We start from the raw sequence: 17,283 nt of genomic DNA, 5'->3' as shown, positions 1-17,283 counted from the left end.
GGTTTGGGGAGGGAATATCATTCCAGATCCTATAGCTTCATGGTCTCTGAACCTTCAGGTAAAATTTTCATAAATGTGTGAATTCCTGAAGTGGGTATCATCTTGATGATAACGTGTGAATTCCTGAAGTGGGTGTCATCTTGATGAGAACATAAATGTGTGAATTCCTGAAGTGGGTATCATCTTGATGATAACATAAATGTGTGAATTCCTGAAGTGGGTATCATCTTGATGATAACATAAATGTGTGAATTTCTGAAGTGGGTATCATCTTGATGATAACATAAATGTGTGAATTCCTGAAGTGGGTATCATCTTGATGATAACATAAATGTGTGAATTCCTGAAGTATCATCTTGATGATAACATAAATGTGTGAATTCCTGAAGTGGGTATCATCTTGATGATAACATAAATGTGTGAATTCCTGAAGTGGGTATCATCTTGATGATAACATAAATGTGTGAATTCCTGAAGTGGGTATCATCTTGATGAGAACATAAATGTGTGAATTCCTGAAGTATCATCTTGATGATAACATAAATGTGTGAATTTCTGAAGTGGGTATCATCTTGATGATAACATAAATGTGTGAATTCCTGAAGTGGGTATCATCTTGATGAGAACATAAATGTGTGAATTCCTGAAGTGGGTATCATCTTGAGAACATAAATGTGTGAATTCCTGAAGTGGGTATCATCTTGATGAGAACATAAATGTGTGAATTCCTGCAGTGGATATCATCTTGATGAGAATGTATCCAGTCCTCAACTGGCATGATGGACTTCCTAGAAATTTGGATTAATCTCTGTCAACTTTATTTATTCTCTAACAGAATACAAGCGATTCACTGACATGTCTGGTCATGTGAGCCCAAAGCTTAAATTCACCAGATTTGCTCCAGATGGTACTGAACTGTGTAGATAACAGTTTACCTGGCAGGACACCTTGCCCTAGCAACATCATGGGATCCTGACAGCAGTTTTACCTGTGACAAACACAGACACCAGACATGACACCTTGCTGTAAGGGCACCTCAGTATCCTGACAGCAGCTATACTTTTATTAAGCACAGACACCAGACAGGACACCTGTCAAACACAGATACCAGACATGACACCTTGCTCTAAGAGCACCTTTAGAATCCTGCCAGCAATATGTCCTGTGTCAAACACAGACACCATACAGGACACCTTACTGTAAGTGACAAACATAGATACCAGTCATGACACCTTGCTCTGAGAGTACCTTTAATATTCTGGCAGCAGTTTTACCCGTGTCAAGCGCAGACACCAGGCAGGACACCTTAGTATCCTAAGAGCAGTTTTACTTGTGTCCAGCACAGACACCAGACAGGACACCTTAGTATCCTAACAGCAGTTTTACCTGTGTCAAATAAAGACACCAGACATGACACTTTATGCCATCAGGACACCAAATCTTCCCATCTAAAACACAGACACCATGCATGGTAGGCCTACAATACTGTTGATAATGCAAACCATTGGGATCATTGTGTAGAACTTTCATACTGACAGCCTCTGGCCACTTCGGGTTTTCCCCATCAAGAAACTCAACTGTCAGATTCAAATAAGTGAAAAAAGTCTTGAGTTTCTTGAAATGCCATCACATGATGAGGTCTGGTTTATCGTCAGGAGGGGAGACCACTCCTTCAGTTGCTACTTGTATTACTTCACATGCTCCTAGTCTCACACTGGATTTGGTCTATCACTCTCAACACAAAGTTCCTGCCTGTGTTAAGTGTTAATTTTATTTTGCAAATATACATGTATTTCAATCAAAAAAGTCATGTTTCTGAAATGCATCATTTGAATTGGCTCTGCATTGAGAATGAAATCAAATCAGTGGTCAAATCAAATCAGTGGTCGGATCACATCAGTGGTCAGATTATATCAGTGGTCAGATCATATCAGTGGTCGGATCACATCAGTGGTCAGATAGTCTTTGTGAAAACCTGGATTGATGTTCTACTCTGTATAAAGTGCTCACCTTGAAGGCCTGTATCAAAAGGTCAGTCTTATTAAGCATGCGTCCAGTAAATATTAAGTATGGTATTACTCAGAACAACTGATCTATAGGGAAATGAACTTTATTTTGTTAACAAAGTCCTGGAGACAAACACATGTACATATTACCAGCTATAATATACACACAGGTATAAATGTATAGGGCTTACATAATGCTAATACAGCATATTAGAGTGCATGAACCAATAAAATCTCCGGGAAAATATGGCACAAGTTGCTTGAGTTTAAACATGGTTTGGTTTGCATTCACTATAGGCTGGTTTATACAGTTTGGTATGTTCATCCAAGATCAGACAAAATTGACATTAATGCTGAATGGTGGTGTGCTGGGCCTAACCAGAGTACTCCTGCTGAATGGTGTTGTGCTGGGCCTAACCAGAGAACTCGTGCTGAATGGTGTTGTGCTGGGCCTAACCAGAGTACTCGTGCTGAATGGTGTTGTGCTGGGCCTAACCAGAATACTCGTGCTGAATGGTGTTGTGCTGGGCCTAACCAGAATACTCATGCTGAATGGTGTTGTGCTGGGCCTAACCAGAGTACTCCTGCTGAATGGTGTTGTGCTGGGCCTAACCAGATTACTCCTGCTGAATGGTGTTGTGCTGGGCCTAACCAGAGAACTCGTGCTGAATGGTGTTGTGCTGGGCCTAACCAGAGAACTCGTGCTGAATGGTGTTGTGCTGGGCCTAACCAGAATACTCATGCTGAATGGTGTTGTGCTGGGCCTAACCAGAGTACTCGTGCTGAATGGTGTTGTGCTGGGCCTAACCAGAGTACTCCTCTTGAATGGTGTTGTGCTGGGCCTAACCAGATTACTCCTGCTGAATGGTGTTGTGCTGGGCCTAACCAGAGTACTCCTCTTGAATGGTGTTGTGCTGGGCCTAACCAGAGTACTCCTCTTGAATGGTGTTGTGCTGGGTCTAACCAGAATACTCATGCTGAATGGTGTTGTGCTGGGCCTAACCAGAGTACTCGTGCTGAATGGTGTTGTGCTGGGCCTAACCAGAGTACTCGTGCTGAATGGTGTTGTGCTGGGCCTAACCAGAGTACTCCTCTTGAATGGTGTTGTGCTGGGCCTAACCAGAGTACTCGTGCTGAATGGTGTTGTGCTGGGCCTAACCAGAGTACTCCTCTTGAATGGTGTTGTGCTGGGCCTAACCAGAGTACTCCTCTTGAATGGTGTTGTGCTGGGCCTAACCAGAGTACTCCTCTTGAATGGTGTTGTGCTGGGTCTAACCAGAATACTCATGCTGAATGGTGTTGTGCTGGGCCTAACCAGAGTACTCGTGCTGAATGGTGTTGTGCTGGGCCTAACCAGAGTACTCCTGCTGAATGGTGTTGTGCTGGGCCTAACCAGATTACTCCTGCTGAATGGTGTTGTGCTGGGCCTAACCAGATTACTCCTGCTGAATGGTGTTGTGCTGGGCCTAACCAGAGTACTCCTGCTGAATGGTGTTGTGCTGGGCCTAACCAGAGTACTCATGCTGAATGGTGTTGTGCTGGGCCTAACCAGAATACTATAACACAGAATCCTCAGCTTGGTGTGTAACTTTTGCAAATTGAATAATTCCATCACAAAATAAACCTCAAACAGTTCCAAGTTCTAGAATGTATTTGCCTCTTTTAGTCCATTCAGTGTGGCCATTCTCAGTATGGTCTTATGAAAATAACCACTCTCACCGGCTCTCCATAGAATGACAGACACCTTGCTCATGTAATTAGGGAAATGAAACTCCAGTTCTCATTGGTGCTGAAGTTTGACCTTCTAAACCAAAGACGAATAACCTGTCAGACTGGAAGCGACTTTTCTTCAGATCTAGCCTATAAGCAACAAGTTACTATACAGTATAGGCCTATATACTGTAATTCACGTGTACACAGTGTACACACCATGTACACATTACACTGTAATTCATATGTACACAGTGTACAGCCCATGTACACACTGCACTGTAATTCATGTGTACACACTGCACTGTAATTCATGTGTACACAGTGTACAGCCCATGTACACACTGCACTGTAATTCATGTGTACACAGTGAACAGCCCATGCACACACTCCACTGTAATTCATGTGTACACAGTGTGTAACCAATGAACACATCACACTGTAATTCATGTGTACACCGTTTACAGCCCATGTACACACCGCACTGTGATTCACATGTACACAGTTTATAACCCATGTACACACTGCACTGTAATTCATGTGTACATAGTGTATACCCCATGTACACACTGCACTGTGATCCACATGTACACAGTTTATAGCCCATGTACACATCACACTGTAATTCATGTGTACACAGTGTACAGCCCATGTACACCCTGCACTGTAATTCACGTGTACACAGTGTATAGCCAATGTACACACTGCACTGTGATTCATGTGTACACAGTGTACAGCCCATGTACACACTCCACTGTAATTCACATGTACACAGTGTATAGCCCATGTACACACTGCACTGTGAATCACATGTACACAGTTTATAGCCCATGTACACATTTACACTATGTAGAACAGGTAGACCTATAAAATTTACATATGTATATATGTTCACACATACTTAAAAGCCTATGATGTATACCGCAACGATTGAGATGTGGACAGCTTCTGATAAATATCTACAATTTGAAAATAACACCCATTAAATTCTAATTTCGATTGATTTTGAGAAACAGGAAACTGGAATATTGTACATGTAACTTACACAATATTTTGTATTGTTCAAGCAAATTCCCATGTTTGTTCATGCTCATTCAACTACAATACATGGTATAGTAAATACAAAATAATGTAAACCAAAATTTACAATTAAATCAAAAGTGTCACAACCATAAAACTATTACAGGCATGTAAGTCCAATTCTCATTATGACATTCCAGATTAATGTCGGGAACAAAAGTATCTTGTGTGCAGGCCTACTAGTAAATCACTCCAACACAATCTGTACAACAATTCAAACATTAGCTTGTGATATAATGGATAACAAGAGTCAAAATGTAATCAGACTTTCCAATATGCAGATGCACTGAGATCAGTGACAAGGACAGAGTGCACAAAACTGGCTCAAATAAAAAAAGGCATAAAAAAGAATAAATAATACATCCAAAGTCTGTCTGTAGCTTGTCTGGTGGTTGTTCTCGGTGAGTCACTACCACAATGCTAACTTCTAGTAGCTTGTCTGGTGGTTGTTCTCGGTGAGTCACTACCACAATGCTAACTTCTAGTAGCTTGTCTGGTGATTGTTCTCGGTGAGTCACTACCACAATGCTAACTTCTAGTAGCTTGTCTGGTGGTTGTTCTCGGTGAGTCAATACCACAATGCTAACTTCTAGTAGCTTGTCTAGTGGTTGTTCTCGGTGAGTCAATACAACAATGCTAACTTCTAGTAGCTTGTCTGGTGGTTGTTCTCAGTGAGTCAATACCACAATGCTAACTTCTAGTAGCTTGTCTGGTGGTTGTTCTCGGTGAGTCAATACCACAATGCTAACTTCTAGTAGCTTGTCTGGTGGTTGTTCTCAGTGAGTCAATACCACAATGCTAACTTCTAGTAGCTTGTCTGGTGGTTGTTCTCGGTGAGTCAATACCACAATGCTAAATTCTAGGTTGATCACTTTTTAAAGCTCTGCTTTCAGAAATGTTCTGAGCTTATGTACATGCTGCATCTTTGGTTGAATAAAGATGTATAAGATTAGGATCTCATGGAATGTTTTAAACTGTGTGACAGTGAGTCAAATTTGTATTTGATCCGTTTATTTACTTGATTGGGGCTTTATGCCCTACTCAAGAATATTTCATTTATGATATACATGTACAATGACGGCCAACATTATGGTGGGCAGAAACCAGACCAAGGGGGAAATCCACGACCATCCACAGTTTGATGCTAGACCTCCCACGTGTGGCCAGAGAGGATGTATGTGTATTTGAGGTTTGTATGTATAAGGTCTGTATGTATGAGACCTGTATGTATGACATTTGCATGCATGAGGTCTGTATGTATGAGGTCTCTATCTATGAGGTTTGTATGTACGAGGTCTGTATGTGTGAAGTCTGTAGGTATAAGGTCTGTACGCTTGCGGTCTGTATGTATGAGGTCTGTATGTATGAGGTCTGTATGTATGAAGTATATATGTATGAGGTATATATGTATGAAGTCTGTTTGTCCACATTATGCCTGCAGACTTCGTAGGCACTGGAAGGATAAACTTCGAGCACAGGTAAATTCCTTAGATAAAATAATACACACAAGCGATGGCTGACAAAACCAGATAGAACTTCTGATGATGATATAATAAAAGGTTAAGATTATCACAGACAATGTAGTAAGACCGTTCTTGTCTTGGTTTTTTGAAGTCATCACTCAACATTCTCAGGTAGATTTTTCTTCCTTTTTTTCTTTTTCTTCATCGCCCTAACTTGACTGTTGACATCAACTTGAGGCATGGGAGGTAACTTCCTCGGTGCTGGTGCACTTACAGCCATTGCTGCTACCTTGGCTTTCTTCTCAACAGGCTCCACAGAGTTCTTCCTGTAATCACACAATCCACTCAAACGTTACATGTGCTAAACTAATCCTTAAAACTCTCCATTAAAATACAAATAATTCAATAAATCAAAACATCTAATCCAGTAAATTACATGTGCTCATGTATTACTGGTTGTATGTATAACAGTTCTATAATGAGGGCACAAATAAGCCTGTGCTAAAAACAAATACCAATATAATACACAAATTACCACTGGAAGACTGCATAAATTCATCAAATTGTACCAGGGATTAGCCTTCCAAAAGTTGGTCTACCATTAAGAGGTCTACCAGAAGAAAAATAGCATTAAAGACTGAAGTCTAATTATCGTCCCAGCCCACAGATGTTACCTCGGTGAACCACGACCTTGACCTCCTCTCTGCTTCATGTCCACATTCACATCCTTCCTGGAAATGTCACTAGGTGGCCTTCTGCAATGAAAAAAGGGAACTTTTCATTGATGGACAATACTTAAATATGTAACCGGTAGCTTTTATATGCCAGTGTTCAAGTTTGCAGATCTGTAACGCTCAGTTTTATGTTGTTTTCTTTTTGTGTGAGCTACAGCCCTTAAAGCAGGGGAAAAACATAACAATAAAATAACCATCAGTAGAAAGACCCATAAACTGATTCTGAAAATACTATTACTTATTTGTAGTATTCCATTACTTATTTGTGATATTCTATTACTTATCTGTGGTATTCCACTACTTAATTGGGTAATGGAATACCATGGTAGTTCATTACTTATTAGTGTTATTCCATTACTTATTTGTGGTATTCCACTACTTAATTGTGTAATGGAATACCATGATATTCCATTACTTATTAGTGGTACTCCATTACTTATTTGTGGTATTCTATTACTTATCTGTGGTATTCCACTACTTAATTGTGTAATGGAATACCATGGTATTCCATTACCATGGTATTCCATTTATACCATGGTATTCCATTACTTATTAGTGGTATTCCATTACTTATTTGTGGTATTTAAAAGCCACAGATTAATGACATGAACATTAGTGTATTTATCATTTTGCAGTTTATAATGAGACGGGAAACTAGAGTGCCTGAAATACACCGCCGACCTGACAACCCTCACGTCTTTAAGCCCCAGTTGAGGCAGCAGAGTGCCTGCAGTAAACCATTGACCTGACAAACCTCCTGTCTTTAAGCCCCAGTTGAGGCAGCAGAGTGCCTGCAGTAAACCACCGACCTGACAAACCTCCCGTCTTTAAGCCCCAGTTGAGGCAGCAGAGTGCCTGCAGTAAACCACCGACCTGACAAACCTCCTGTCTTTAAGCCCCAGTTGAGGCAGCAGAGTGCCTGCAGTAAACCACCAACCTGACAAACCTCCTGTCTTTAAGCCCCAGTTGAGGCAGCAGAGTGCCTGCAGTAAACCACCGACCTGACAAACGTCCTGTCTTTAAGTCCCAGTTGAGGCAGCAGAGTGCCTGCAGTAAACCACCGACCTGACAAACCTCCTGTCTTTAAGCCCCAGTTGAGGCAGCAGAGTGCCTGCAGTAAACCACCGACCTGGCAAACCTCCTGTCTTTAAGCCCCAGTTGAGGCAGCAGAGTGTCTGCAGTAAACCATTGACCTGACAAACCTCCTGTCTTTAAGCCCCAGTTGAGGCAGCAGAGTGCCTGCAGTAAACCACCGACCTGACAAACCTCCCGTCTTTAAGCCCCAGTTGAGGCAGCAGAGTGCCTGCAGTAAACCACCGACCTGACAAACCTCCTGTCTTTAAGCCCCAGTTGAGGCAGCAGAGTGCCTGCAGTAAACCACTGATCTGACAAACCTCCTGTCTTTAAGCCCCAGTTGAGGCAGCAGAGTGCCTGCAGTAAACCACCGACCTGACAACCTCCTGTCTTTAAGCCCCAGTTGAGGCAGCAGAGTGCCTGCAGTAAACCACTGACCTGACAAACCTCACGTCTTTAAGCCACAGTTGAGGCAGCAGAGTGCCTGCAGTAAACCACCGACCTGACAAACCTCCTGTCTTTAAGCCCCAGCTGAGGCAGCAGAGTGCCTGCAGTAAACCACCAACCTGACAAACCTCCCGTCTTTAAGCCCCAGTTGAGGCAGCAGAGTGCCTGCAGTAAACCACCGACCTGACAAACCTCCTGTCTTTAAGCCCCAGTTGAGGCAGCAGAGTGCCTGCAGTAAACCACTGATCTGACAAACCTCCTGTCTTTAAGCCCCAGTTGAGGCAGCAGAGTGCCTGCAGTAAACCACCGACCTGACAAACCTCCTGTCTTTAAGCCCCAGTTGAGGCAGCAGAGTGTCTGCAGTAAACCACCGACCTGGCAAACCTCCTGTCTTTCAGCCCCAGTTGAGGCAGCAGAGTGCCTGCAGTAAACCACTGACCTGACAAACCTCACGTCTTTAAGCCACAGTTAAGGCAGCTGAGTGCCCGCAGTAAACCACCGACCTGACAAACCTCCTCTCTTTAAGCCCCAGTAGAAGCAGCAAAAGCTGGATTTGAACACGTGACCTCAATGGTCAAGGGACTTATATTTGCAGCAAGTCGATCTTTACTACCATCTTTCACATTTCTGACCTGTTCAGAAGAGCTTTTTTGTGAAAGTTTTAGAATGCATGATTGACACGCACTGGTTACATATGACTAAAGGTTTTAAAAGCATCCGCTGTTTGACATCAAAAGTTATGTCACTGGTACATCAGGCATGTTCTTGCTTACTTGGGGGAATCTCGGGGTTCTGGTCTACCATTCCCCATCTCAAGACTCCCTCCTCCTGAATGGTTGCCAAAATCTGGACAGAAAAAAAAAACACAACAATTAACTATTATCATCCCCTGGGGTTTAATTACTGTCCCATATCCACTGGGGAAATCACAAGTATTGATCTTATACCTGAGCGAACTTGTGACCAGTAGTGATCAAGTACAAACTTGTGACCAGTAGTGATCAGGTACGAACTTGTGACCAGTAGTGATCTAGTACGAACTTGTGACCAGTAGTGATCAAGTACGAACTTGTGACCAGTAGTGATCAGGTACGAACTTGTGACCAGTAGTGATCTAGTACGAACTTGTGACCAGTAGTGATCAAGTACGAATTTGTGACCAATAATGATCAAGTACGAACTTGTGACCAGTAGTGATCAGGTACGAACTTGTGACCAGTAGTGATCAGGTACGAACTTGTGACCAGTAGTGATCAGGTACGAACTTGTGACCAGTAGTGATCAAGTACGAACTTGTGACCAGTAGTGATCAGGTACGAACTTGTGACCAGTAGTGATCAGGTACGAACTTGTGACCAGTAGTGATCAAGTACGAACTTGTGACCAGTAGTGATCAAGTAAATGAACAAGGCCATTGCACACATGTATGCATAACATCTTCTTATTTATTCACAAGTAAGTAACTTGTTCAGTTACCAATCAACTTATGAATGTCAATTAAAAATGTCAAGTGCTCAAGTAGATGTGTATAGTTTGTGTTCAGTGCACATCAAGCTTTTCAATTTCATATAAACCAAATAAACATTATTAGAGCCAGTGATCATCATTTGTGCTCTAGCAGCCACTGTCTTCAGAGCACCTGCTGATGGGCCAACACCTGACCAAGCCTATAGGTCTGTTGTTGTGAAGCTTGACTAGTGTCTTAAGACTACAAGGCTTTGAAGAGTCAGCCAGAGGTCCTTCCAACATACAGGTATTTTATCCAACTTTCACACACCACAAAATCCTGTTGGTCCATTGATGTACTAAGGATGGGTCACCCAATGGCTTCCCATCAGCCACATGAAAGGGGTAAAATGTGATGACTTAACCCAGGAATAACACCTTGCTATGTGAAAATGTAATGTATAGATGCTAGAAAAACGAGACATGGGTTCAAACTGTGAACTGATATATAACTTCTATAAGAAATGTGCAAAATAACTAAAATGGATTCTTAAGGTAAAAAAGTCAAAGTTTTATTAACCATTTTTCAAAGCAACAACATCATAAAAACTTTTATTCTTGGCTACATTCTACACTGCTTACAAAAAATAGCCACTGATCAAAGATTTCAGTCATGTTACCATTACTACAAGTAAATTACCACCAAACAGAAAATTAGCCTGAGAAAAATATTAAGTTTCCTTTTAGCATTAATCCTTAAGTTGGCACCACATGATTTAGCAGGAAGAACTCACTTTCTGTAAACTATCTGATCTGAAAACAGTTCAGTAACGCCCGATCTACCAGTAACCAGGTAAGACATAATACATGTAGAGTGGAGCTCACACACAGGCAACAAAAGTGTAAGGAAATCTTTTGATTACTAACCATTTAAAGACACCTCAACTCTGTGCCTGTAACACCTATATGTACGATCTTATCATATTCATACTTTTGGCCATGTCAAAATCAACACTCCTGACAGCACAGACATCAATAACCAGGGTCAGGCTGTTCAAATCTCTGTAAAACATCAAGCCTGACACACATGAACCTAAATACAGGTGCCTGATGTCATGTGTAAGCCAGACAACAGGTGAAGACAAAGACACACTGTGTAAGGCTGCCTGACACACATGAATCTAAATACAGGTGCCTGATGTCATGTGTAAGCCAGACAACAGGTGAAGACAAAGACACGCTGTGTAAGGCTGCCTGACACACATGAACCTAAATACCAGGTGCCTGATGTCATGTGTAAGCCAGACAACAGGTGAAGACAAAGACACGCTGTGTAAGGCTGCCTGACACACATGAACCTAAATACCAGGTGCCTGATGTCATGTGTAAACCAGACAACAGGTGAAGACAAAGACATGCTGTGTAAGGCTGCCTGACACACATGAATCTAAATACAGGTGCCTGATGTCATGTGTAAGCCAGACAACAGGTGAAGACAAAGACACGCTGTGTAAGGCTGCCTGACACACATGAATCTAAATACAGGTGCCTGATGTCATGTGTAAGCCAGACAACAGGTGAAGACAAAGACACGCTGTGTAAGGCTGCCTGACACACATGAATCTAAATACAGGTGCCTGATGTCATGTGTAAGCCAGACAACAGGTGAAGACAAAGACACACTGTGTAAGGCTGCCTGACACACATGAATCTAAATACAGGTGCCTGATGTCATGTGTAAGCCAGACAACAGGTGAAGACAAAGACACGCTGTGTAAGGCTGCCTGACACACATGAATCTAAATACAGGTGCCTGATGTCATGTGTAAGCCAGACAACAGGTGAAGACAAAGACACGCTGTGTAAGGCTGCCTGACACACATGAATCTAAATACAGGTGCCTGATGTCATGTGTAATCCAGACAACAGGTGAAGACAAAGACACGCTGTGTAAGGCTGCCTGACACACATGAATCTAAATACAGGTGCCTGATGTCATGTGTAATCCAGACAACAGGTGAAGACAAAGACACGCTGTGTAAGGCTGCCTTAGATACGCAGGACAAAGTCACGTGTCCTGAACACTGTCTTAACCACTGACTATTTTACTACACACCGTAACATATACATGTAACTATTCACAGGTGGACATATCCTACTTTACAGCATTTCTCAGCAACAGGGGAAGAAACTGTCATTAACAAGTGGGACACCCCAGGTATATGTATCCAAACTGAGAAGAAATCAGTAATAAATTATAGTACAGGAAAGTATACAAGTATAATTGCCAGATATATCAAACAAAATATTTTCCTCACCACCCTGCTACACATGAACATCCCTGACCTAAACTTTTACATTTATTATACAACTTCAGCATTGCACAGAGTTCAGTTTGACTCAAAGTTCATGGCTGATTTTAGAATAACAATTGTGTAGCAAGTCCTGCGGGCAATTTATAGCTAATACATGGCGCATTAATGACAATAATTTATGCGTGCTGAAAACCACTAAGTAAACTAAGTATTTCCACAGAGTGAATCTGAAACTGAAGAGTATAGTAAAAACCAGTGCACAGAAGTCTGACATAATGCATATAGACATGTATACTTAAGGTGACACATTACAAATATAACATAACAACTAGGCCTAGGAGGAATACAAAAATATCTTTTCACATTACTGTCAGTCATTCTAAAGATAAATGGCACATGAATACAGGCAAAATACTGTATGGTACAGTACGGGTCTGGTGGAATCACATCAGTGGAGAATTAGAGTGTATGGTACAGTACGGGTCTGGTGGAATCACATCAGCGGAGGATTAGAGTGTATGGTACAGTACGGGTCTGGTGGAATCACATCAGCGGAGGATTAGAGCAAAAGACAGCTCAAATCTGAAGTCCGCATCAACTAATACAGAAATGCTGAAACATATATCTACACGTGTCTGAACGGATAGTTTTATTTATTTATTTTATCTGATTGGTGTTTTATGCCGTACTCAAGAATATTTCACTTATATGACAGCTGCCAGCATTATGGTGGGAGGAAACCAGGCAGAGCCCGGGGGAAACCCACAACCATCAGCAGGTTGCCAGAAGACCTTCCCACCTTTTAATTTTGGGCTTTAGCTGTTAAGTTTTAAATACAATTATACACATTCAAATACTTGAATTCCAAGATGAGCAGGGTACTGTGACATCACATCCCATTTCATTTTTTGGTGCTACATCCATGTTTATGTTCAGGTTATGTTTTTGTAACAATTATTCTTTACCTCATGGGTAACAAAGGATATTCTGACACTTACAGCTGCCTGTGTTTAAACTGGGAGAAACTTCTGACATCAGAGTCATAGCCTAAACAATGGCTATGTGGTTCATCAAGCCCACAGTAGAAACATCTGAATGTACTAACGGTCTTGGAATGAAAATTCTTTTATAGCTTTCTTTCACTACATTGTTATCGGTAAAGAGAATCTAGCATAAACCTGACCCATTACTTTGAACATACTTACATTTATGTACCAAAACTAAACCTACCAGATAATGAAATGTTAGCTGTGCTCTGATTTTGCTTGAGATCATCAACAGAAAGCTGATCTACATACAGGTGCATACATGTAAATTACAAGTGACTACAGTAAGTCACAGTGCTGCTGATGTCATACTGAGATTGGGCAGTATTCTCAACATCAATTAATATGTATGGGACAAACATGGTGTGCAGAACCACAATAGAGTTATCTGCCGTTATTTCCAGTAACATAAGCAGTCCAACAACAACTTAGTGTATAACACTCTAATGCTGCTATATACATGTAATAGCCAGGGCCACTCTAGAGCGAGCGAGCGAGCGCGCGCGCACGCACACACGCACACAAATATATATTATGATAAGTAATAAACATATTGATAATATTGGAATGTAATACAAATTTTTGCAGCAAGAAATTATTCCACTGGTGTTTTACAATGTTAAAAATATTTCACTATTGGAGCAACACTTGGGGTCTGTGAATAGAGGAAACTAAGTAGAGTCTAGTGAAAAGCAGAGCACCTTCTCAGATACCTGACAAACGTCCTGACATAAAGCCACAGTCAAACTCACAAGAGCCGGAATCCAAAACATGATGAGCTAGACACAAAGTAAAAACTAGAATTTGGATGTCCGAAATACCCTACTTTCCTCTTCCCAAACATTTCAAAAAATACAAGAAAACCTTTATTTGGAAGATTAGCTTCATATACATTGCTTCATGGGGCATTTGTGGTGTGCATTGCTTGCGCTACTGGTACATTCAGTTTGACAGGAGAAATGTAGCAATCCGAAGAGAATTCGTACAGCACACATGTAAATCCATTATTGCACTAAACACCTGAATGGGAGTAGTTATGAATATAATTACTCTATTGTAATTAACCTAAAGCATGCACAAGTTCAGATGACAGGTAAGATATATGGTATCATGTAAGTGTCCTCAAAATCGGCGCTGTAGCTTAGGAGGAGATGCATGGACAAAATCACGTCTACAAACAGACAAACAGACAGATTCCAGTATACCTCCCCTAACTTCGGGGGTATAATTAAACATAAGACAGAGGGTGGCAGACATGATGGTGATGAGCTAGAGGAACAGAGTGGATGATAACTGTTATACAGTGAAACCCAAGGCACAGATCCAGATCAACATGCTTACTGAACACTGACCAACCTGATCATTTAGCTCACCTGTAGATGACCCAAACAATTGCAGAATTAACAAGTGCAAAATGTGCTCTAAGTTACGTAAAAAAAAATGGCAAAACACATAACAATTAAAAGCACATAAAGTATGCCTTTTTATCCTTGAAAAAATTAGTAATGAACATACAAAATATAAGCTCTGTAACATACCATGTCCAGTATGGAAGATGCAATGTCTCGTGAAAAAATTTTCAGACATAAATAAGAAACATGTCTTCCAAGCACATTTAAAATGAACATGTAAATTATTTTTGTATTAACAACAACAAAAATGTAATCTTAATGCAAGTACATGTAAATGTGTAATTGGAATTTCAAATCTAGAGAGAGAGAAAAAAAACAATTTTCTCATAAACAAGCTGTTTCACTTAAATAGCTATACTTCATTCACACATACTTAAGTAATGAAGAACTACGAATGGCCCATGTTGTAAAGAATACAACAGTAGTGGGAAAACTAAGGTACAGGTTATTAAGAATGAAATACCATCTGGGGAAGGCAACTCAATGAGATAAAGATAGAACAATATGATAATGAAAATAGTTGGGCATGTATCAGCGCCATGGTCATCAGACTCGGATGTATATGGATCTAAACAAACCGTGTCCCTTCTGCCGGGTCTTTTTTCCCAGACCAACGGTCATTGCCCCTCACAGGCCTTAACTCCACAGCACAACAGCCATCCCCACCAGTGCCACCTGCAATGACAAACAAAGGCCACTGGTCACAAACTGTCTGTCATCAAGCCTTGGGCGTATGCCGTGACCATGCCACACCCACCAGTAAGCTCAAGCCTCACCACCCAAGTTACAGCGAGGTGTGCCAAGTGTGAAGCCCCTACACTCATCCAGTCCCGAATGCACAGCCATCAAGCAGCCAGCATTGTAAACAATGGGTTTTATGGGTTAGATAGCCTTGATTAACCAGGTGGGAAGTCAAAATAAATACGAAGCACAACAATGAAAATCCATTCCACAAAACTTCCAACTGCTTCTGGCATGTGACAGTTACTTAATGCCATGATTCTAATGAACCTAGTGAAAGAACAGCCTAAACAGTTTTGTGACAATAAAAAGTAAGTGACTGAGAATGGTAAGATAAAATGATAATGTAATGCTAATATAGAATGATAATACAGAATGAAATTGGAGTGAGCAGAGAATAATGAGGAAGATATTCAAATGATGATATCACAACAGCAAAATATCGACACCAACAGAAATGATGTCTGAGCCAGGTGTTTACCCAGCATCTCATTTAGTAAGAACAATCATATCTGTAACAAATAACTCCCAAAACACAAGACACAAACATAAGCATGAACAGACAGTTAATCTGAACAAGATCAGATTAACTATGGACTGCTTGAGTTTAACTTGATCCACACGGCACGGCACGGCACGACCAGTTGCCATGGTCTTCAGAGCTGACTTGTGGATTGTCCACCTCCTGGCTGGATCATTCCTCAGTGTCAAGCAATGGTGGAATCTTATGTCATCACACATGAACTAATGGAAGCATCACACTGGAGACTGGACACCCCTCCCAGCTACAGTTATGGAAACCCCATCCAGCTGTAATCTGTGGACAACCCATCCAGTCGCAATTTGTGGACATCCAAGCAGCCACAGTTTATGGATGCCTGGTGAAATGATGCCTCAAGATTCCGTAGATCATGCTCGCATCTGGGCAATCTAACAAAAGGACGACTTTGGCTGGATGTCTATTAACGTGTGGTGTCATGACAGGTATATTTACCTGCTGCTATTTGTGAATGAAGTTACAGGAGTGTGATTGGAATTAACAATTACGGATGGCACTATTATGGAAGGACTACCAGAGAAACATGTCACATGTCATAAACACACATCACCTCAATGTTTTACTACGGAAATGGTCAGCATTCACATGTGTACTATAACAATCATCAAGGAATTGTACACCGACTTTTACAATAATATAATTGCCTACATGAATATAAATGTGTGATTGACCTAGAATGCTTCATTTGCAGTTTAAAACTGAAGATGAAGGACAAACCACACATAACTTCTCTCATCTGATTGTCATGGCAACATCAGTTGATGATATGTGTTGTCTACTCGTTACCATGGAAACAAGCCAAACACAATCAGCAAACATATACCATATGTTGTCAGAAAGAGAGAAATTGACACAGATTTCCAGAAAAGAAGCAAACCGTCGGACCCCATTCCTTAGTCTTGCTACTCATTTAACTCATGATATGTTACAAACAGTAGAGATTTCAGATTTACACATTATTAAAAATGCACCATGAGTTACTTCCCTTTGGCTGTTCATCGTATAACAGTGGAATGGCTGGTAGGTTTACTTGGTACTACATGCACATGCCATCACCATGGTGCTTAACAATTATTCATGCATCCTAGTAAACTCTCCTTGGGCATATAGGGCAGAGGAGAGAGGTCACAGAAGAGGGGAGTGTGATTACATCATTCTCATGTATAATTCATAAATCAAACAGCTCAGGGTACAAGGGTATCACACTCCAATCTCAACACTCCTGGGCATTGGGTATTTTTAAGAACAAT

The 17,283-nt window shown here is 41.2% G+C and overlaps 1 protein-coding gene across 4 annotated transcripts in view; it reads right to left on the bottom strand.

Annotated features, from left to right (window-relative positions):
• Window positions 1–3,195: 3,195 nt before the first annotated feature.
• LOC135462119 (uncharacterized) overlaps window positions 3,196–17,283 on the bottom strand; it is a 42,025-nt gene continuing 27,937 nt past the window's right edge. For 2 of the 4 annotated variants that reach the window (XM_064739480.1, XM_064739482.1), the window contains 4 exons: window positions 15,312–15,408; window positions 9,288–9,360; window positions 6,934–7,014; window positions 6,406–6,585 (listed from right to left, as the gene is read on the bottom strand). In XM_064739480.1, coding sequence (XP_064595550.1) covers window positions 6,414–6,585; window positions 6,934–7,014; window positions 9,288–9,360; window positions 15,312–15,354 — 369 coding nt within the window. In that variant the 5' untranslated portion in view covers window positions 15,355–15,408 and the 3' untranslated portion in view covers window positions 6,406–6,413. Of the gene's footprint in view, window positions 6,586–6,933; window positions 7,015–9,287; window positions 9,361–15,311; window positions 15,409–17,283 lie in introns of all 4 variants that reach the window. The other 2 variants (XM_064739479.1, XM_064739478.1) reach the window with 2 other exon arrangements.

The sequence above is a fragment of the Liolophura sinensis genome, chromosome 1 (genome assembly GCF_032854445.1).
Source record: "Liolophura sinensis isolate JHLJ2023 chromosome 1, CUHK_Ljap_v2, whole genome shotgun sequence".
Taxonomy (NCBI): domain Eukaryota; kingdom Metazoa; phylum Mollusca; class Polyplacophora; order Chitonida; family Chitonidae; genus Liolophura; species Liolophura sinensis.
The sequence above is the reverse complement of the archived record's forward strand: the minus strand, read 5'-3'. Positions and strand labels throughout refer to the sequence as shown.